General features: G+C 41.4%; 1 protein-coding gene across 2 annotated transcripts in view; it reads right to left on the minus strand.

Moving 5' to 3' along the window:
• Positions 1-22,242, minus strand: part of grk4 (G protein-coupled receptor kinase 4) — a 40,210-nt gene extending 17,968 nt beyond the window's left edge. For both annotated transcript variants that reach the window (XM_022739896.1, XM_022739897.1), the window contains exons 1-5: positions 21,947-22,242; positions 9,274-9,369; positions 3,461-3,573; positions 2,339-2,416; positions 1,044-1,144 (exon numbers count right to left, since the gene is read on the minus strand). In XM_022739896.1, coding sequence (XP_022595617.1) covers positions 1,044-1,144; positions 2,339-2,416; positions 3,461-3,573; positions 9,274-9,369; positions 21,947-21,998 — 440 coding nt within the window. In that variant the 5' untranslated portion in view covers positions 21,999-22,242. The remainder of the gene's footprint in view (positions 1-1,043; positions 1,145-2,338; positions 2,417-3,460; positions 3,574-9,273; positions 9,370-21,946) is intronic.
• Between the last annotated feature and the right edge of the window lie 1,764 nt (positions 22,243-24,006).

Below are 24,006 nucleotides of genomic sequence, written 5' to 3' on the forward strand. Positions count from 1 at the left end.
ATTTCCTGGGTAGCGCTTGACAGTAAACGAAAGTCAGTTTTCTCACATCATAATTCTCCATAAACAGTCTAAACTCTCTTTAATAATCTGTGAATAAATACAATAGCCAATGATGTCTGACAATAACTTCAGCCAACCAATCAGCACACAGTGCAGTTCAGACATTGAGAATCCTTAACTGCTCTTACTGTAATTAATAAATAACAGCACATCAGAGGTGAGCAACCATGGACAGGAAATGTGGAAGAGAAAATATAATACATTGACATATTTAAAATAGGTATCATTACATTACCAAGGTAAATGTGACAACTTAGCGCAATATAAATTTCACAATATATCATTCAGCTGAAGCCTAGGGCAACAGACACCGACTGTGACAGAGTTAAATTATTGGGCTAATACAAAGTTACGTTGAAGTGTGTGTATGTGTGTGTATCTGTGCAATGAGAAGTACATTTGGGGGTAATAATCCCCGGTCTGTTTGCTTCTCCTGGCTCTCAGAGCAGGAAGCAGAAACACCTGCAAGTGCGTGTGTGTGTCTGTGTGTGTGTGTGTGTGTGTGTGTGTGTGTTTGTAAATCTGTGTTTGTGTGTGTGTGTGTGTGTGTGTGTGTGTGTTTGTATACGGGGAACACTGAGGTGACTGTTGTTTTCTTGCCAGCCATCCGGATGCTCTCTCTGCCCACTGCTCTTTTTCATTCGCCTCCACTGTGCGTGTGTTTTTGCAAGTCTGTGTGTGTGTGTGTTATTGCTCTCCAGGTGCCAGCTGCCTCATCATCACCAGTGACAGGGTGCACTCGTCCACAGAGTCCACAAACACACACATGGTTTCTGAAGGAACAAGATTCTGTTGGTGCCACTGCACTTTGACGGGCAGACTCAATCAGGGAGAAAAACAAAAACACTAAATTCGTTTCCAAATAACAAGCATCTCATTAACCGTCTGAGTGTTGGACAGCTGATGCAGGTGAGTTCATAGTATAAAGTTAGAGTATGAAAATGTCCCGCTTTGCCAGACATGTGGGGAAGATAGAGGCTTACTTGGTGCAGTCATTGAAGAGCTCCTTACACGGACTCTGTTCCAGCCTCTCCCGGCAACCAGCGACTACATCCTGGGGTATGTCTGGCAGATGGGCTGCTGACTTGAGGGTTAGAGAGACACGGAAACAGAGAGTGAGGCAGACAGGCAGAGAGGAACAGAAACAACATGAGAGGTTGGTGTAATGTGGCTGTCTGAGACGAAGAGAACAGTCCACTCATGGCCTTTCTGTTTGTGAACCTACAGTCTCATGACATCAAGGCTGCGGTCACACCTGACCTCTTTTGCTCTGGCTTTAACAAGCTTTGGTTCATTTGCCAGTTTGGTCCACTTGATTTAGTCCAGGGATTCTCAAACGTTTTCACGTTGAGGACCCCTGAACTGACACAAATCAGATCACAGGCCCCTATCTCATAAGATTTTTGCTTTTAGATGTTTTATTACAGAAGGTGTTTGAAACCCTCGACCAAAGTAGTCATACATTCTGTCACTGTGTTACTTATGGATGGAAATATAATGAAAATAGGTTATTCCTCTTATTGCTAGGGACCCCCAGGAACCCCCTCAAGGACCCCTGGGGGTCTTTGGACCTCACTTTGAAAACCTTTGATTTAGGGTAGTAAGAAGAGTGTGAACTCTTTTTGTAGTACAAATCACACCAAGCTTAACAATAAGTCTCTGTTCGGTTATGATGACAACACAACAAAGAAAAAACACAAGAGGGTGTGAAATATGCCTGTGACACAATCATACATTCAAAGGCTAAAGCAAACAATTTTAACCAACTAATTTCCTCCTTTTTATGGTATAGTAAAACATGTTTCCTACTGTATTTCCAGCTTTGCATTGTCATTTTTATGATAAATAAAGTCCAGATGAGTTTGGACCAATTATGGTCATTAACCAACACAGAAAACCACAACAAAAGGTGTAAACATACCCTGACACTGCTGCAGATAGGGGTACTAGTAAACACAGTGCAGTCCCCAGTGCTGAGGGTGTGTTACACATCGTTGGATAAATTCCACAGCATATCATACATGACACATCACTGGCAAATATGTGTTTAGTCATTAAAAAATATAAATGTAATGATAAGAAATACACCATCAGAGAATTCTTTCTTTCTTTTTTTTTACTTTAATGTACTTTAAAAAAAAATCATGCAGTTTAAAGAGATGAACAACTCAGAAATTTAAGATTTGTAAATGTGAGCAAATATGATCTTGGACTAATATCAACATAATTTCTCCATATCGGCAAGATCTGCTATGAAGTAAGTGTGTGTGTATCTTACCCCATTATTAAAGTATGTGTCTAAAACATTCAGTCCACAGTCCCTCCTCTTCTCATCAGGAGCTAGCTGGTACATGGCCTGTCAGAGAAGAACAGAAATGTGGGAAACCACACCAGCACAGGAAGCCATGCTCATTCAGCCATCTTTAATATCTCTCCAAATAAGGTCAGAGAGACAGGCACCAGAAGGCGAGAGGAGAGAGGAAGGGTGAGACAAGGGAGGAAGAGCGTGAAGGAAGGGTAGGGGGTGGTAAATACGAGACAAGAGAAAGAAATTAAAAATACGAATGAGAGCGGGACTGCAGACGAATAGAGAGATGTTGCTGATGACAAAATATCTCATCTTAGTAAAAGCATCAAACTGGCAATCGTGTTTGTCTTCACGCTTCGCCCGTTACATCTGTCACCTACCAGGATGACGCCTCAGATTTCACCCCATCGCACCATCACAGATTGTGTTTTTGGTCAAATATGGCTGTAGGCAGGGAGATGGTCTGGAGTTTGACTGCTTGCAGCCATATGTTTTGTTTGAAAACATGCTCGGCGGAGAGGAATGGGGCCGAGCCGTGCTACTACGCATCACGTCCAAGGCATGAAGTCCTCAGTGGGACTAACAGCAAGATAAGCACTAAAATGTTTGTCAGCCAGTGTGAGTATGTGCGATTCCCGTATGTACACGCCTGTCTGCCTACCTTGAAAAAGACTAATGTAGGTTCTTATTAAATAAGCATGATTTCCCCGTTTTCCTTTCTCGCATACCTCCAGGGGCCTAGACACAAGCTCGGGCCTGTGTTTGCCTGCTCACCCAGGAGACCTGCCTCTGACGTGGGCTTGACCTCATGGAGGAGTGCATGGAGGAAGGGGAGGGGTCTGCTCTCTGACAGCCTGTCTAAGTTGCTAATCAGCCCCCTACACCAACCCCACCCACCCACCACTTTGTGCTACCGCCAAGAGCAGGCAAAGGACCAAGCCCTGACTTCCCTCTCCTATTCCTTGCTCTGCAGGGGCTGAATCAGGTCACTCCCCTGGGAGAAAACACAGGGACAGACAAGTAGGATAGGATGTCTGAAAGAATGAGTGTTAGAAAATCAAAGAATACGTATAGTAATGGTAATAGTCTTACCACAGCATCCATAAACTCAATGCAGCGCTTCAGCTCTGGCCTGGTGTCACAGTACTGACGGAATAACAGCCGACCAATGGGCTGCTTCTCACATAGACTGGTGTAGTCCCTCTCTAAGAGTTGGAGAGGAGAGGGAGGAAGAGACAAGGAGGGCGACAGACGGACAAATGTTATTACACCAGAAAAATACACCATAACAGTAGCTGCGAACAAACAAACTTTGTTTTTCTGACTTTTCTCTGACGCTTTACTTCATTTGTGAAATATTGCGCAGCTCTAACCACTCAGGCCTCTAAAAAAAATATTCCAATGAAATAAATTGAGGAAGCAAAATGAATCTGACATGACTGCAATTACTCATAACTCACTGACATGCAACCAGAGGATCATCTCAAATACATTTTGTTTCATATTAGTAAAGTTGGGAATCACTGCACTACACTATTTTGTTAGAGGGTATAAGGGATAGTTTGGTTTTTGGGACTCTCTTATCTTATATTGCCTCTGTTTAGAGTCATGCAATTATTCTAGCTTAGCTCACTAGCTTAAGTTACCTGTATTTGTACAGGAAGCTGCTTTATTCAAAAAGGTAAAAAATAAAAATAAAAAATTTATAAATTTTTCTCAGCAGAATGATTCCTTTATTAAGTAGTAAATTTCATTAGTCGTTAGTTTCGGTAAGACAGTTTTACCAAAGAAAAAGAAGAATTTTCTTTGTTAGCATATAGCAACAACGGCATAGCTTTCAATGGGATCTGAAGTTGTTAAGTGCAAACACAACATAACATAAATAATTTACCTGTGCAAAATAGACTAAGCTCAACTTTTACTATCTAGTGCAATGTAACTTAAAACAGACAACCCTTGTAATGGTCTTTTTCAACTTTCTAGAAAGACTGATGGGAAAAAAAATACAGTCAAACAAGCCAACGGAAGCGAAATGGAGGTTAGATGAAAGAGGACATACAACTTTAAATCTCATATCCTTATTAATGGCAAATTGGCAACATGACAAACACACACAAAATGTTAAATGTGTAGACCAACTATCCATCTGTGGAGAAGTTTAAAAGGTACATTTCTATACCTTCGAGGAGAGCTATTTGATGTTTATGCTACAATATTCTATAAACAAAACACACTGCTTGTATAACTTGAAATGATACAAACAATGGATGTTAAACAAGCAATGGAAAAAAGTATTTTCATAGTTGGCATATAACAACAACATATCACATGAATTAGCTATTGAGTCTTTGGTTGCAAACAAAATAAATGCAAGAGTAGACTTTGGAGAAGTTTGTGTATTTCTCCACCTAAAAATCCATCCCTAATCAATGGTACTTTTTCTTATGCTACAAACAAAACACACTATGTCTGTGTCTATGTTTTCTGTATGTGTGTTAGCATGATTTCTATGTGTGTGTCTCTGTGCAGCTGGCCCCAGCTTATTAGGAATAATGGTGTCCATTTGAGTCACATTTCCTCTGGTACCAAATGAGGAAGAAGACCCAGGACATTTTCCATCACTGGTTGACAGTAAGAACACAAACACACACACACACACACACACACAAGATCAACATACAAACAAAAATAGGCCACACACATTCACGTACAACTGCGCACTTGTGAATAGAGGGGGGAGGAGGGATGCATGGGATGAAAATTTCTGAGTGCTGACAGCTACAGGACAACCTCCAACAGTAAATCAGATCTTCACAACAGCCCTCCCAGCTGCACTGTTTATTACACAGCATTCCCCTCTGCTCTGCAGCTCAGCGCTCCTCATTCAGACTCACCAATTATACGACCACAAAACCTAAGTTATCAGTTTGTTAGCAAACAGAGGAGTGTAGAGATATGATATTTTTAATGCTTCCCTCTCTACTGTGTTACCGCTGTGTTTTAAATCTTAAGAACAAAAACCCTTTCAGAAACCCTCACTGAGAGATCTCCAACTATACTGCATTGCACTTGCCGTCAGACATTGCCTTTCATCTTGGATCACCAAGTTATCGGAGGCCTGCTTTGGTGTTTCCTCCATCAGCTGTGTTCAGGAACTGGAGCTGGGAAAGCCCCCACACACACCCTCATAGTTGATAAGGCAATTTTAGGATGTTTGCAAAGAAAAAAAATGTTTGGAGCAGTTTATTTGAACTCTGGAGTATTTATTCCTGTCGTTTGATTCTTCTGGCCAGGTGAGGACAATGCTGTTTGAGTTGTGTATAATAAAATAACTGCCTCACAATGCCTGAATAAGCGCATCTCTCTCTACGTCCATGCAAACAAATGTGTTGTCTTCCCTGAAAATCACATATCTTGTCAATCACCGGACAGGTTACCAACACTTCACCCAATAAAGGAGCCACATGTTAATACATGTGACTGGTGTTTATGAGCTGGTTTGTTTGAAACTGGGCAGTGTGAACCTAAACAAACCAAATTCAGCAAAGTCAATTTTTCCACATTGGTTCAAAAGGAAATTAACTTCGAAAGCTCTCTCTGCTCTTCTGCAACCAAAAAGCAGAAGATTACAGATTTTTTTATATGTAATGACAGTAACAGATTTAAAGATATCAGGTTACAATAAGCCTCCTGATATGGTTTCAGTGTCTTGTTCGAGAACAGGTTTTGATGGTTTCCAAATAGTTACAAGAGTCCCCAGCCACTCCAGTGTCCCTCTGCTGAATCACAGAAACACTGGTCACTGTGTGAGGTGACACACACCAAAAAAAAAAAAAAAAAATTTAAAAAAAACTCACAAAAACTGTTGTGCAATGTTCCTGAAAGGATTTCCATTTTTTTTTGTAACTTACCCATTGAGCAACACATCTGACGTCAAAATGATAAATGTCTCTTGGTGACAACCAGAACAGCCCGAGTTAAGATAAGTGATTAAAAAAAAAGTAATATGTTTTATTGTACAAGTTAATATAATTTAACCTTTTGAATCTATTTTTACTCAGTTTTCACCACTATTATTTAAAGACCTTTATTATTTATTTATTAATAAACTTTATAGTTTCACACCCAGATATCACTGCAGTTTCAGTTCTTCTTTGCTGCTCTACTGTTTTAGAGTGGTGATGAAGAATTGATTTTTGGTAAATAGTGTCACATTAGCCGTTGGCAATATGCTACACCAGGAAGTCCCAAGAATTAAAAGGCAGCGTGTACAGTATGCAAGGCTTTAATTTCGAGGAGTGCCACTAGTGTTAGGACAACTATAGTGTACAAATTGTTATTCATTCCTTTTTATTTTTTTGGCTGACAGTCAAATTTGGTAATAAAAGAAAGAGTAAATGGCATTTATGTACCTGTTCATGGTTTACAAGGGGTTTAACATGAGCCATGCCATACAACAATCTTATCATAACCATGCAGGGTGAATTTTTGTTTCACAATGATACTGGATAGGTAAAAAATGTCATCGGAACATCTCTAAAATTTACACAATTTCATCTGCATAAACCATTGAGTCCTGAGAAGCTGCTACATGCTACATTTCAAGTAGGCTATGTCTCTTGCACACTTTCTTTTTCTCTTGCCTATTTCTTGGATGAAGTTTACTGATTGGTCTTTTTATGTTTTCACCATCTACATTATGTGACAGAATTTGTAAGTTTTGCAGGTGAGCAAAGAGCTGAAGAGAAAGTTTCTTTAGACACCTCCGGGTAAGTGACTGGGTACGTGTGTTTGTGTGTGTGTTTGTGTGTGTGTGTCCGAACTGATTCCAGACTCTAAGATATTTGAATATGAGAACGTAAGCCAGCATTCCACCAATGAAAACTTTCCTTTTTGCGTAAGAGGGAGCCCTCTCTCCCCATCCTGAAGAAAAACAACTATGAAAGAAAGAGGGGGAAAGAGAGAGAGAGGAAGTGCGTACAAGACAGCAAGGTGTCAAAGAAAAATGGGCCAGGAAATGAGAGGATTGACTAGACTAGCCTGGACTAGTAGTGAAGTAAGCTGCAATTACAACTTAATTAAAACTCTAATTTAGGGCAAGACAGAGTGAGCTTGTGAGACAGTGAATGGTCAGCTAATGTGCACAAATGCGAGTAGGTGCAATAGCTTCATGTATGCGTTTGTGTGCACACTTTCAAGGCAGAGACCTGAGTATTGGCCAACACTCGCTGCTGCTGCTGCTGTTGCTGCTGCTACGCAACAAGAGCCGTTAGCCTCCATCCAAACTACCTCTGGTTTCAGAAGCATGTCTAACAAGCTAACGTCAGAGATCAGAAACAACAGGTGCACATGTACTGTAAGTATTGGATGGATACCAGAATAAAGAAAAAAGTGGAGAGGAGTCAGAAGGAGAGGAACGGAGAGGGAGAGTGGTCTATGGCTGGCAGACAAAGTGGCTGCAGCCCACATAATGTAATCTGGGCTTCCTAGAAGTACTGCACACTTGTCAAGGCTAAGGTCAAATGCCTGACATTATCAAGACACAACAAAGACACAGCTATCAGTTGCTATACTGTATGCTTCTATCAGCTGTGCCTACACAGTGCATGGACATGCGTGTGCGTCTCCTAGGCGTGTGTGTGTGTGTGCTTGCACATGCCTACACGTCTGTGTGTTTAAGTACTCGAAGGGGATTATTTTGATCCTGCGCTCGGTGTGATAGGGAAATTATGCAATAGTGTCTATGTAATAGTGACGTATGTAACCCTCAATAGCTACTGCATGCGCGCGCATGTGCACACGCACACACACACACACACACACACACACACACCTCATTTTTTTGAATCCTCTGCAAAAGTTGTAATCCAAATGGCAATAAATATGTAAGATATCTGACAAGTACGATGCCTCCTCACACTTAAGGTGACATTTATGTGCTGTTTTTAAGCAGGTAATCTATCACCACTGACGACAGGTACATTCAAGTTTATGATAATTGGATCTGTGGGTGATGATTTGTGATATGAACACACATCCACAAGGAACACAATCAACGCTGCATAAGAGATATCACCGTAGGGAGTATGTGCATCTACATCTCTTTCCTCCTGCTGTTTCTCTCCCTCTTTCCTGTCCTTAAGAGATCTCTCCTCCCATTGTAAAAGCCTCTCCATCTTTGTTTCTGTTTTTCACTCACTCTCTCCTTACCTCTCCTGTTCTCCCACTCTTATGTTGCTCTGAAGTGGTGGAAAAGAGGGAGAGAGAGAGACAGAGAGATACAGATAGTGGGAGGGGGAGCAATGAAGATAGAAAAGAGAGGGAGGGAGAGTATGTGGGGGAGGGTAGCACTGCAATCTCTGGCAGAGATAGCTGTGACGCACTATTACACACACACACACACACACTCACACTCACACTCACACTCACACAGTGCTGTGGCATTCAGAGAACCAGCATGTGTGGAGGGGATGAGGAGATAATATAGCCCAGGAGTAAAGCACTTGTCTGGGCAACAAAGAGAAAATCCCGCCCCTACCTTCAAGTCAAACCTGGATGTGGACAACAGGAAGGAAGCAGGACTGAAGACGTTTTGATTTGATGTGTGAGCAGACAGATAGGGAGACACACACTATGTTAAAAGAGACTTTGAGATTAATAAACAGCTTGCAAACAGATTCCCTGAGTCAGATACACACACACACACACACACACACACACACACACACACACACACACACAGTTTCCTGTCCCCTGCCTGTAACTGTGGGTGGAGACGGGTAGAAAGAGGAAGGAAGTCCAATCTGAACTTCCTCCCATAGTCAGACACACCCCAACGACACAGCATGGCACGTTATCTTTCTGCCTCACACCCCTCACACACACACTGACTCCCCGTTTCTTACCGATGGTGCGTCGGAGCTCCTCACACTGGCTGATGTGCGGGAGTTTCAGCATCTCCTTCCATTTCTTACTGCGACCGTTCCTCTTGCCTCCTCCACCTGAGAGACACAGACACAGCGAGATTTACATCAGAACATCAAGTCAAGTCACTATTTCAGCATTGCACGTGAACTCTTTAACCACATCTATCCATCCAGGGGCATTTTCAACACAAGATGGGAAGACACCCAGCCAAGCGCGCACGTGTGTGTGTGTGTGAGCATGTTGACCTTGCAGTAACCACAGGCAGGGACAGCTGGTTCATCTCGCCAGTCGCCTCTATGCATCATGACAGAGCATGTGGTGAAGAATGTTGACAGCTTCAAAGATCATCGGGCACACACACACACACACACACGGCTCTTTCCCTGGATCTCAGTCAAACATTAGCCAAACATAGCTTTAACATAACGTTCATGGGTTATCTCAAACACACTCTCATAAACACACACACACACACACACAGTGGTGTTGTGCTGTCCTCTTGGCAGATCAAATGACCCTGATGTGAGGGGTGAACGACCTCTAGGCACAACCGTGCTCTTCAGAGGACCGGGGGTCACTCCACATATTTTACTGAAATGCACATTCCAACAGCAGCAAGGGTGAGTGTGTGTGTGTGAGTTTGTGTGTGTGAGTTTGGAGAAATGGTCTCATCGGGGGTGAACTGAGGTATTTACTCCCTGAGGCAGACAGAGAACTGAAGCTGAAGAAGTTAGTGCTCTGATGAGATGCTGCTTTGATTTGCAAACTAGCACTTTTACACACACACACAGTAGACATTTAAAGGGAAAAGGAGAACTCGTGTAGTAGCTGAGGTTGTGTGTGTGTGTGCTTATGTATGAAAACAGCCATGAGCAAAATGAATGATCATCATTGAACTGGTAAAAACACACAAAGTGGTTATGGGTTACAACTTCTCAAATACAATTATTTTGCACTCTTTGTTTTATGGACATGTGAATGGAATTCCTTTGGCCTTGAGACTACATCAGACAAAACTGTCGTTTTAAGCTCTGTTAATGTAAAAAGATGGAAATTTGACATTATGTTTGACATAAATGATTAATCTGAAAAACTGATCGTTTAATCAATGTTTAAAAAATTATCTTTTGTGGTGTCCCAATAGGTGAATCGTAAGGCGCATAGTACATACTCACACTGTCCCCAGTTAAATGCTGGTAGGGGAGATTGTTCAGTGTTATACCCTCTCTCTGCCCTCATTTCATACATGCCTCTTTATTAGTGTCTACTATCCAAAAAAAATTCCAGAAAAACACACATAAAATACATCTATATATTCTCCAGTTAGTATATAATTTGGTAGTTAATTTTGTTAAAACTCCTATAGTTGAATTAAGGTCATAGATGCAATATTATTACTGAATCTTTTATTTAAACGCATAGTTTCATTGAGATTGGGAACTCATTTTCAAGAGAGACCAGTGTACAAAAATAAACATGTACAGTTTATACATAGACAGACACATAAACTCACAGGCATCAAAAATAGACACACACTGATAATTAACAGACATATTATACTTCTTAACATTTAAGAAAAACATGTGCAGGCGTGATTGTATAAAATATAAAATGTAAGGCGGCGTATCATATGAAAACCAGTGCCCATCAGATGGTGCCAACTATTGCCCAAAAGCAAAATGCCACAAAAAACAACAACAACAAAAAATTGCAGTAAAAGCATCTTTACAGCTTGGCCCACAGATGACCCAACATCACCCTCAGCTCGTTTAAAGCAGCTTCATGTAACCAGGGTCCTCTTCTTCACTGCTGATAAAATCCAACGGCTGTTCTTTCTTGAAGGAGACACAAAGTGCCAAGTGTCATCAATGCCAAGCATATGACAGAGGATTCAACTCTTACTACCATCTGAGAGAATCTATAAATGTCACTGGACAATCGCTTTTCATCACTTTCTATATAATTTGCTACAGTATTCTCAGCAGACGTGGATCATGGACATTTTGTCTGATAAGACACTTGAGTTTCGGCACCGAAAACTGAGACAAAAACTAGGCTTTTTTCATCTTTCTCAAATTTAAACGCGTTTTCACCAAAATCTTTTTCAATACTTAACACACCAAGACAAATTCTCACAAAAGTTACATGTTGTCTGAAAAACAACTTCTACCTATTATTAAATATCAGACACAGCCTGATCAAAGAAAAGGTCAATAAGAATAATAATACATTTATATTCTTTTGCTTCTTATGCAAATATATTTCATTGTATGTAATGATATTTTACCTAAGATTGCCGATAATGCATCATCCATATTTATTCTGATAAAGCTTTAAACGTGAATAATGAAAGAAAAGTACAAATCTAATGGAGGTTATATGGATATATGGGGGTTCAATAACAAGCCCTAAAAAAAATTGTCAATGTTCGTACTATTTATTTTATATTATTTGTTAATTTCCCATTGCAACATTTCTTCTTGGGTTTTTATCATTTGAAATACATTTAGACAGCAGGACACTAGTGAGAGAGTGATACACACACCTGGTTTCAGAGTCAGCAGATTCACACACGTTTTCCCATCATTTCATTTCTATGTTTTAAAAGACTGAGTCAATAAACTTGCCCACGCCCAAGTGAACCATATAGACTGTGACAGTTTGAGGACGACAGAGGGGGAAATCCTCTGCCCCCAAAGTTCGCAAGACACCAGCTGGCCCGGCAGTGACATGTGACAGCTTCAACACAAACACATACAGTGGGTCACCATGGTCAAACACCTGCAAAACAAGACCCTACAAACGCACACAGGCATACTGTTCGTACAGTGCGTGTGCTCTCACCTCTACAGAAACATCCTCATCCCTTTCGTACGTCGCTTTTTTTTAAACTTTTTAATCCTGTGCAGTACTTAAAGTGAACAGTAACAACCACAAACAGACTCAACAAGCAGTCATAAATTATTTGGACATGCAACAGAAGCACACACACAAAAAAAGGACACTTTTTTTTTTTTTTTTTTTTTAAACTGTGTCACACCTCACAGGAGCAATATGAGCAGATACATGTTAATGTTGTTTGAAAGCAGCTCATACGATCCCACTGGTCTAATGCCCTCAGTGTTGACTGGCATGTTGACAAACCTGTTGTGGGTCTGCAAGGCATGTACACACACACACACACACACACACACACAGAAATATCTCCATGCAAAAAAATTTTCTCTCTTCATGGCAGGAAAGGGAAAAAAAGAAAAGGAAAGGAAGAGCAGCAGCAAAGATAAACGTTGGAGTTAAATGTTGAATTGGCTATCGTACACACCATGTGATGAGAGCCAGTTGCACCTGGCTGGTTATTTTGCAGTAGAAATCCTTTCACGCACTTGAGCCAAAAACAGAATGACTGATGAACAGAGACAAACCAGCTCAACAAAAAGGAACAAACTGTCAAAGAATTAACATCTTCTTTGTCAGGAGCTAATATTATGAGAAGGAAATTTGCGTAGCACCAGTAAAGGTTAGCGGTGGCAATGCTTGTATACTGTACTAAAGGCATGAGGAAGAAATGTCACCGAGGTCAGATGGAAAAAAGAGAGAAGGAAAGACAAAGACAAAGATACGGACAAGAAAAGAAAGACAAAGATTTAAGTAGCAAGCTACGGAAGAGCCGTCTGTGTGTATGTGAGCGTGTGCACGTGTGCACATGCTTGTCAGAGCCGGCTGAGCCACCCCACCCTGTTTAATGTCACTCTGACGTCAAAGCCATGTGTGCCGGCCCTTAATGCAGACAGGATGGAGCGAGTATTTATTTAACTTTGGTTCTCCCCTCCGAGCGGACGGGGCCCTCCATAAACACCGACTTCAGAGCAGTTTCGCTCATTCATGGCCGAGCTACAGCCAGCGCTGAGATCATCGCACAGGATCTCTGGACAGGGGTCTGCGCGTGTGCAGCAGTGACGAGATTCAAATGTTGGAACATGTTGAGAAACACTGGATGTCAAAACATGAAGACGTGCTGCTCCAACTACAAGGATGCACATTCCTTTCCTTAAAAGATTTATAGATGGCAGGTTCATCCTGGTCACACAGCAGTCAGATGTGTAACATGGCATCAACATCATCTCCGGTTTAAGTCACACTGGACACTGTTGCCTCACATCGTCCCCTTCTCCATTTACCCATGTTTCCTGTCGCTTGCTACTGTCAACTATCCAACAAAAGCAAAATGCCACAGAAAAGGCCATAAAAAAAACTGCTAGACAGCCTTGGGCACAGATAGATGGATGACCCGACATCACACTCAGCTCCTTTAAAACGACTTTATGTAACCAAAGTCTTCCCTGTTGATAAAATCCATCAATCAGTCTGTCATTTCATACACCACACCAAGTGGCATCAATGAAAATCTGATGGAGGATTCATAACAAAGCTTCGGAATGACACAAGACAATCACTTTCCATCTCTTATCTGATTCATTGCACTATTTACACCTTTGTGTCTGAGGTGTATTTTGGTGTTTCCTCCATTTCTCATATTTAAGAAATGGGAGAATGGGAAACAGAAAAACAGAGAGAGAGGGAGTAGACAGTATTTGCATGCAGCTTTTGTTAGTATGTCTCTGTCTGGAGTGAGCTACGACCACATTAATGAACGTACATTCATGAGTCTCTTCTGTCACTGTCTCTGCTCTGTTTCCTCCCCCCTGTGATCGGCTCCACTTTTCACATGCTCTTAATGCCCAAGCAGGACAAGCAGAGTCTAAATATGCTTCTCTCCCTTTCCTCCCTCTTTCATCTCAAGTGGGAGAAGGAGCCAGACTGGAGGTCACACACAGTAGACTGTGGCAGTATCATCTCAGAGTGAGCCCCCACCCCGCAAAATCAGAGTTCATGCAGCTTCCACCAAGTCAGACTTCAGATTTATATATTTTTAATGCCAGTTCAAAAAGAGTTCAGAGCTTATTTCACATTCAGAAAAGGTACAGTAAAAGGTGGTCCTTGCTGGTGATAAATAAAATTATAACTCAAACGTTCATAAAACTCAAAAGCATTTAAACTGATTTCTATCTGTTGAATTTAAGTCCAGAAACAAGCAGAACTAGACCCATGTGTCAGCCAATATTAGCTCATCACGGATGTATTGTATAATATGGTGTATGTATTGGCTGATAAGTCATAAGAGATACTATTTTGACTACAAAAAGTCCTGTTGCATACATATCTTGTTTAAAGAAATAAAAAAAACATATTTATTACTCATTAGATATATGTTGTTATCTGATATTCTAAACTGACACACATAAATATTGATCAAAAAATCCTGTGTCAGAACTGGCTCTAGGTCAGATTGTTGTCTAGTAATACATAATATTACATTCAGTAATACGATGTTTTTAGTGCAGTTTGGGTTTTGTTTACATATTTTATACCAAATATGTCAAATAGAAAAATATATATATCTATATCTGTCTAGATATAGATATGCAACATTTCCTTGTCCAGTTATTTATGAAGGCAACATAATTTGGTGGAGTGTATTTTACAAGAAAAAAAACTGCATTTGGGTTATTACCTAATAAAATGTCAAATATTGCTTTCTTTAAGATTTCTTTAAATCCCTATAGAGCAGCAATGACTATTGATTAAATGACTGGTCGTCTGATAGACAAATGGTAACAATTTTGTTCATCAAATAATTGTTTCAGCATTTTTTCTTTTTAAAAAATGAAGTCAGTGGCTCCAACAAGACATCTGGAAAAGCCACCATGAGCTCAGTGAACTTGTTATGGACTTGCTGCCATTTTACAAATTAAATTACTATTTAGTTATTAATCAGTAAAATCCACTCTATATATAATGAAAAAGTATTGTTATATAGCAAATGTGAGAATACAGTTGTGACGTGATTATTTGACCAAAAAAAGCCCTTCTGTGATACCTACAAAAATAGCTGTGATAAAATAACAAACACTTGGAAAGAGAAACAGCATCACTGGCAACTTCTTTTTGCTGTGATTCCCAGCTTTTTCAGATGTGAGCGAGAACGCGGAGCAGTGCGGCACTGCTGTCTTCACAACCCGTCTTTATTTTGCATCGCCATATGGAAGAAGCTGCTGAACACATGTCACATGCTGACACTCAGAATCACAGCCACAAGGCCCGAAAATCCAGCTCGTCTGCGACAGTGACAGACAGACCACGGCAGCAAGCAGTCAGTATTTACATCTTCATGTAATATGCTTTGGGAAGTTCGGCTACACACTTAAACAGAGTCAGTAGATGGTTTGATTCCTAGAGGCCTGACTTAAAAAGCACAGAGGAAGTCAAAGATCAGGGTCAGTGCAAACTTCTGCCTCTGGCCATGGAACGAAGAGAAAAGTCAAAAAGGTAAAAAGCCAAACATGCAGTTAAGTAACTCCACTACATTTTGGCACCAACAGCAATTTTTCTAACTTTCAAAACACTGATAACACTGTTTACCAAGTTATTTTTGGCCAAGGTAATCGTACCCTGAATATTTGGTACCAGCCCATGCCTCGCCTGATTTGACCCCCACCCTGCAGCAGACACATAGGTGGAGAATCGGATTGGACGGCTGTGGTGCTCTCCCAAAAACATGACTTAAATGGTAGGAAATGAGAGAGGGTCACACATAGTTTAGGTCCATTGTAATATGAGCATGCACACGCACATGGAGCACAATGGAGCCTGGCCATGATAAATGAATGGCCGGTTGCTTTCCCAGTCGCTCTCCCATACAGTGTGTGATTGGCTGGAGTAGCCCCTGATAAGGAAAACATTAGCTGCGAGTATCTGTGTTGCCTATTCAAAGCAAATGCCCAGTGTTTGCATAAGGTAATCCGTCTGTATACTCGCACTGAAAGACACACATCAGCTGAGAGAGAGGAAAAGAGAAACATGTGAATATCGGGCAGTACTGCTCTCCTCTGATCCTCACCTCTCTCACATGCCCCCTTCCCTTTTTTTTCATCCTCTGACTCCAGCTCCTTGCTCCCCTCCCCCTTATAAACAGTTTTCTTCTCGTTATGCCTTCGTTAATTCTTTATGGCCGTGACTCCCCTCTCTCTCTATCTCTCTCTCCCTCTCTCTCCCTCTCTCTCTCTCTCTCTCTCCATATGGCCCTCAGAGAAAAGTCGTGGATCACGTGCAAAAATGTGAAACAACATTACAACATCAGAGTAAATTCCTGGACACAACAACAAATGGGCATGGCGAAAGGAGGAAGAGGGTGGGGGGATGTTGGTCACACGAGGTAGGACATGCAGTTTTTCACATGAGCAGAGAAGACGTGCATACACACTGCACGCAGCATGCTGCTCATTCCAGCTACATGCTGTGGTGTTTTGCAAGACCTTTCCTTCCCGTGCCCCATCTCCGTGTGTTCGAGATATTCCATTAAATCTCGCCGAGACGTGCTTGAAAACTGACCCTTGTTTTCCCAGCGTCTTGAGGGAGAAGGGGGGGTGTGGGGGGGTGGCAAGGGAACTTGCTGAGACTAAACTTGAGTGAGACGCGCAAGAGTTTGAGTGTGTAAGAGCACAAGCTGAAAGGTTAATCATCTATACGTTATCTAGGGCAGTCTCTCAGATGAAGGGCCCACTGGTTAATTTCACGGCCATGCTGAAAGAACAGGAACACACACAAAAAAGCAGCCCCTCCAGCACCGAGCCCTTGAGTGTGGAACACATAGCACATAATACGCCTGAAAGATTATCATTGATAAGACAACTTGAAATTTAACCAAGGGCAGACGCCAAAAAGAATGTTTTGAAAAAGTTAAATTGAATTAAAAAAAAAAAAAAAAAAAAAAAAAGAGAGACCTTTGACATTTAATGCACTTGCTGCTCGACTCTAGCTCTACCCGGCCTCTAAAAAGTCTTTTCAGGGAAACAAAATCTTTATTTGAACCATAAGTACACTCAATCGTACGCACTGTTAAAATCAGGCTGACAGCTGGCTTCTCATAGGAAGAACGCCCATTTAACATTTAATAAGGCAGCTGGAACAACGTCCCTATGATGTTCACAAAGTGCCTCAAAAAGTGCCTCTTTATGGTTAGTCAGCTTGCCAAGAAATTGTGCTAATGAACATCCCAGTAGCCACCCAGCTAAACGTCGCTGCTAGTGCCGTACAGCAGAGGCGCGTACGCAACACACTGAGTCTCATTCTCCGCACAGCCCATTTGTGGGTGTCATAACTGTAACATGAGTCCCACATCAAGGCACTGTCACAAAGCAACGTGTTTTACGAGGCTCAGCTGGAGGAAACACCCCAGGGTGATGACAACAAGTGTTAGCCCAGCTATGGCCGCAAAACTAATAAAGCTACGCTGGCTAACGTCACAGGAAAACCCTCACAAGTGGTCTGAGAGGACCTGCTAGCCTACAATTTGAAGCCTGGTGGAGAGGGGGGCTGAGAGTACAGAGAGATTAGTGACACCAACATCAGAGGTGCATCCACTTACATTTGTAATGTTACACTGCAAAAAAGAATAAACAAAGCTTCCAACTTGTAAGATAGAAATGAGTCATAGATTAAACAGGATTAAAGTTTCTTCTGTTTGTCAGAGGAATTTGAGCACTGGACTGTCCACATTCCTTCCTTTTTATGAAGACAGTAGGAATGATGACAGAAACACAGCAGAAAAATATCTAGTGAAATCTGACTCCAGGAGAGAGAGGTACAAGTAGTGAAACACCCTTCACATCCAGTCTCTCTTTACATTTGAATAAGAAAGTAAAGTATGTGTTTGAATTGTAATATCTGGTCTAAATATGTTAATTTCCCTGGTGTTTGTTTTGAATAATAAACACTCAGCTGCACCATTTGATCCACTTTCTCTTGGCCCTTTGGACAATTTCATTGCTTCTTAGCACTGACATATCACTCCTTCAAAACTTGAATCTTAGGATCTGAGACCAAAGTCAGTTAAAGCCATGCAATGGAAATTATCTAGTTTATTACACAGAAAAACTGTCCATGTTTAATCAGTTCAAAATTAAAGGATTTCACCCTATAAAACGTTTTGGTACTCACAACTGAATGAAACAAGTAAATAAGGGCATTCTGGTAAATAATGCCCCTTCAGTTAGATAAATAAACTGCAAATTCACCGACACTAACTGACCTGATTATGTCAATGTGTTCAACTTAATTCAATCCCCAGGTGCTAGAGAGCTGTCACCAAAAAACTACAACACCCATATCCTCCTCTCCTGCCTTCATGGTACAGTACATCACCCAAAACAAAGTACAACACAGTGAGTGCTCATGCTTTAATAGTTTAAATTATCCTCCTGCAGATTGTTTAATGCAGACATGCTTCACAGAAACTCCAGTGTCAAGTTAAAAAACTTGAGTTAAATTCTGTTTTCAACTTAAAAAAAAAAAAGGTATCAATTAATGTGTACGTCATCTGTCAAGCCCGATCAGAAGGACAAATTGGAACAGTTTCACATAATAATTTCTGTAATGTGAAATTTACAACTTCAGCATTGTTTTTAATTGTTTACAGCATCAGCGGGGAGATTAGGATTAGCATCGTTGACTTTTCGAGGTCTGTGAAAGGTATGTCTCATATAAATTTTCGGTGGCACAACTTGTTTTTAACTGAGATACAACTGTATGTTAAGTTACAAGACACATATGAACAAAACCTTTTTATGTGGAATTGATTTTTTTTTTTTTTTAAAAAACGACCCCCAAATTTGGTTATTAAAGAGCTCTGACAAATAAATGTAATGGAGGCAGGATATTTTAGAGCTGAAGACTGAACATAATTCTTCCTCACAGACTTCACACCACCATCTGCTCCACTGTGATAGGGTGCTCTGCCAACTCAGGTGCTGCAAAGTATTGTAAACAGTGGAGTCTGCGGGACAAACTATGATAACACTGTTTCTAAATTATCTCAAGTGCTTTTAACTGCATTATGCACTGCAGCGTTTCTGTGAATATCAGCCAATATATGCCATATATATCATGTACAGGTAAATAGTGAATATGGGTAGTTAACAGCTTGAAAAGGATTTACACTCACAGTACAGTTACTGATGAGATACTCCTGATGTTATACTGAATGAGACAATGTGGAAGCAAACTGCTATGTTGAAAATAACTCTGGTATGCTTGGCTGAGCTTTTACATCCACACAAACTGTGGGTTGCATCCCTGCCAAAAGATATCCTCTCGCTATTCTCACAGTCACCATTTCAAAAAATTTCTAATATATTCTCAGGGGAGCTTTAGCAATAACTTCCTTCAACTGTGGAAGACTTTCACCTCATGCAACCGTCTCTTCATGCAGGCTGAGCAGCTAGAGAGCAAAGGGAAAATCTAAAGACTGTAAATGTGGTAGTTTTCCTTTCTACATTTTGTACCAAATGTATGCGTGAAATTTATAGATGCACTGGCGGGGAGTGTTGGGAGAAGTGTCATCTCTAACCACTTCCCTTGACGTGTCATTTCAACTGCAGCAGACTGGGCACACCCTGTCATAACACTTCTGACTCTGGCCACCCAGTTTCACATCAACAGGTATGTAAAAGTGACTCATGAGTCAAAGTTTTGAGCATCTTGAGACCAGACCCAAAAGTTTTCTAGGTACTAATAGAAGTGCAGTATGGTGTTGTTGGTAAAGTGTTAATTGGGAGATGGATAAAACTGCACATCCACAATGAAAACCTATGATTGTGTGTGCACAAAGCATTCTTCGTAAGCACCAACCTGGGAAATTGTCTGTCATTTCCCCTCTCTGCAGCGAGGTCAGAGAGTTACAGAACAACTGATTTAATGTCTTGCTCAAGGACACATCAGCAGGGCAAACTCTTGCTGACTCAGTGGCTCAGACCCAGCTCCATGTAGCCTTCTGCTGCGTGCAGATGCCATGTAGCATGAAGGTGACTGAAGAGAAACTCTGCTGACCTCTGATGCACAGAAACTGCTTTGTCTCTGGTTTTGTGTGATTAAAAGTGGGGTTCGCTCCACAGCTTGTGACACTTCCAGCACTAACCGTCACTGTGACATATCTAAACACTTTGACAGCAACAAACATCCACCACTGGAAAGGTGAATTAACATCGAATGAGTCTCCTGTGCACCTTAAAGGAATAAATTGGGAGCCATTAGCTGTTTTAATCTGTGTAATAATTAAGATAGTGAATGATATAGCAGGGAGAAATATAAAGGAAAAAAACAACACTGACTGTATAGTCAACATGTATGATGTGATGGAGCATATCAAAACTTGATATGTCTGCAACTACTTATTGATTCATCTACTTTTTTATTTAAATTCAGTCTCCAATTGTACATAACCTAAACCTCTGGTGATAAAAACAGACTATGGACACTGACAGGTACTGAGCCTGTAGATCCGATCAGTGTACAATAACCTCACGGGGTAACACTCATGACAATGCCTAGCACCATTTAATGATGCCTCGTAAGGAGCAGCTGCTGCTATGAAATGGATTCACTGCTGCTGTGAATAATCCATTTCACAGCAGTGTTGGCGTTTAGTCTTGAACTGAAACGCAGACTGAATATAATGCAAACCATAAGCAGGGGAGGCCTCTGCATACGCACACTGAACCGCGACCCCCCGAGCCATGTAGCTACGCACTGTGAGCGACTCTGCTGTCGAATAAAACGGATCAACTTGCACAATATCCTCTGGGACCACAGACCCTGCTGCTGGTGTCCAGTCCGATCAGAGCTCAGAGAGAAAAAAAAAACACAATCGTTGAGCTGTACTAACACCTTTTCCCCCTCCTCTGGCTGCTGATACAGTGTTGCACACCCACCTTGCGCCCACTCACTGGCTACAAAGTAGCCTCTCTGCTCTGCCATCTCCTGGAAAACAGATGGATATTCGCCTCTTTTCCACCTCCAGTGAGCTGCTGTGGGATCACCGGCCCACTGAGCAGCGTGCACACCCGGGGCTGTAGCGCCTGGGCCGCCGGGGTACATGGTGGGCCATCTTCCACTATCCCTCTGAATCTAAAACCTCCACTGTAACATTATTCTTTCATTCAAGCAGCTCGTAGTCAGCATCCAAAAAGCAATGCAGTGGCTTTTATCTGCGTCAAATAATACCACACGTCCACTTTACCTTCCTAATTAGGCTTTAAACACACAGAAACCTACAATGACAGGTAAGAAGAGGCTGTACTCTGTCACAGAGCCCCACTGCGCAGCTATATTTCGCTTTACACTCAGTGCCATGTAATGGGAATACCATTAAATATCCGTTATGTCATCGTAAATTGTAAATATGCACAAAACCACTGGTGCTTGTGTGAAAAAATTTGCTCGACCGCCTGTAATGAAACGCTGCCATCTAAGCGCGATGCTGCAAACACTCCCTGCGTTGTTCATGTCCAGCCTCCTGGGCCTTCTGTTAACCTGTCCGGTAAATATGTGTGTTGTTAGTGTACAAACAGCTGATTTCAACGGAATATGTTTTGTGTTTGCCTGGAGACAAAGCGCTGCGCAGGGATGGGAGACAGAGAAAGCATAAATCCCAAGGAGGACTGCCGACTGCCCAGGCTCGTCCATGACCATGTCGTTGAGGTGGGTGAGAAAAATAACATTTAATTTATTCTTTTTTCGCCACAGAGCACAGCTTACCTTCCCTTGCCTTCAGGAGAACCGTGTTGGCCACGATATTTTCAATCTCCATTGTCAGAATGTGAATCCCGAGCAGTCGCGATACATTTCACTCAGCGGAAAAAGACGGTTTTTCTGATCAAACGTGCCGACGACGGTGAGGCTGCTGCACGCGCACAGGGCGAACGCGGCACTGGCGCATAGTAGGTCTTTAATAGTGGTCGTCGTTCCTCTCCATTGCAAGATGTTTTATCAAACCCTACCTACGGAGCTGTATGATTACGATGGGGCTCGTTAGCATTCACAGCCTGCCTCCCTTCCCTCTCTGCCTGCCTTCCTTCCTGCTTCGGCTCCCTCCTCCTCCTCCTCTTCCTCCTCCTTCTCCTCTTCGCCCCTCCTCTGCACAACGAACCAGCGAGAGTAGGAGGGATCAATTTACAACCACAGCAACCACACACACATTCACACACAAGTGCATTTACACATACATCACATTTCCTCGTTATTTCCATGATTGTGCCATTTGTTGTGCCGCAGTTTTGGATTAAAATGTGTTTATTTGTCGTTTCCTACAAGTTTCCCACAACATTCTGCTCAGACACGTTAATGTTTTAGTGGGAGTCTACTGGAAACATCGAGAAAAGACAAATATTTCCCTCAGTTAATCTACTTCAAACGGCTTTTTATTCAAACATGAATGAACACAGTTATAAGTAAACACTTCCTCTCCATGATTTCCTGCCGTACAGCTGTTTCATGTGCTGCCTGCTAACGTATTGTCAGGAAACATGAATGCCACTGGCCACAGAGGGCTGATACAGACCTCTTATTGTGTGAACAATGGCGTGAGGGTTTTTAAGTTGCTGCATTATGCTGGATGGTGCAGCCTGGAGAAAAGAGATAACACACTGGTTTTCTCCTCATGGCCACACTCTGACCCAGCATTCCTCTGGGCTTTCTAATCTGGCCCTTCAATCTGCTGAAACCACAATGCTTTGAGTGGAGCAGTGTGTCTGCAAAAAGGGAGGCAGCACACCTGTTAAGATGCTGTGAAAGTTGTAAGTTTACGTTAAATGTGATAACTGAGGCTGAGCAATAAAAAGTCCTTTTGCTTTGCATTTTGCTGCCAGGATCATAAAAGCATTAAAGGGAGCCTGGAGGTATCTGTGGCCCAGGGAACTGAGGAACTCAAAGGTCACTAGATGTCATCTTAACATCGTTAAATTACTGGATCAATCAAAATGTGTAATTACTCTTCTCATGTTTTGATGTTGGACTGCTGGGCATATTTTTTAAGCAGTCGGAGGACATAAAATTTAAAAAATGGCAAAGAGTATATAGCAGGTTGTAGTCTTTGTCCTCACATCATTGTTTAGACATCGTCATCATTCATATTTCCCAGAGAAACAGCTGATACAGATACAACCAAGTTGTCCAAAAACATGATTAGTGATTATTATATGAGATGGGTAAGGACACCTGATCTGGAGTTAGCCATACAATTGAGTGCTATAGAGCTATTCTATGAGATCATACGTCTGACTGTGAGGAATTATTTCTAAAATACCTCCATTTATTACTTACTTTCTATTTACTGTAAGGTACATTCTTCTCAGAGGCACAACTTATGGATGCAACATGCACTCACAACAGTATAACCCCTCAGTCACGATCACATCAGTGGGAATTCCCAAAGAAATAGACGACCTGATAATCAACTTATTGTAATTATTCAGTAACACACCAATGTCTATATCCATCATGGTTTGTTAGTTGTCAATGTGGGGTTGCATGTGTGGAGCAACAAATCAGATCGATCACCGTCTTTCACACGTAGATTCAATGCTGCCACCTAGTGGCAATGATGCAAAAATACACAAGGACGTCACACAGTCACAGGCTACAGAAAAGAGCTGAAACAATACGTTAATTGACAAAAATTGAATTGCCATTCGAGTTTTTTTATACAAAACGCCAGAAAAATTCATGGTTTCAGTCTTTCAATTTAAAGGATTTGCTACTTTTCTTTTTAATTATTTTGATTATTTTAATGTAGTTTTAATTCTAATTTTGAGATTTTG

Source organism: Seriola dumerili, unplaced genomic scaffold, assembly GCF_002260705.1.
Source record: "Seriola dumerili isolate Sdu_G_001 unplaced genomic scaffold, Sdu_1.0 BDQW01000050.1, whole genome shotgun sequence".
NCBI classification, from domain to species: Eukaryota; Metazoa; Chordata; class Actinopteri; order Carangiformes; family Carangidae; genus Seriola; species Seriola dumerili.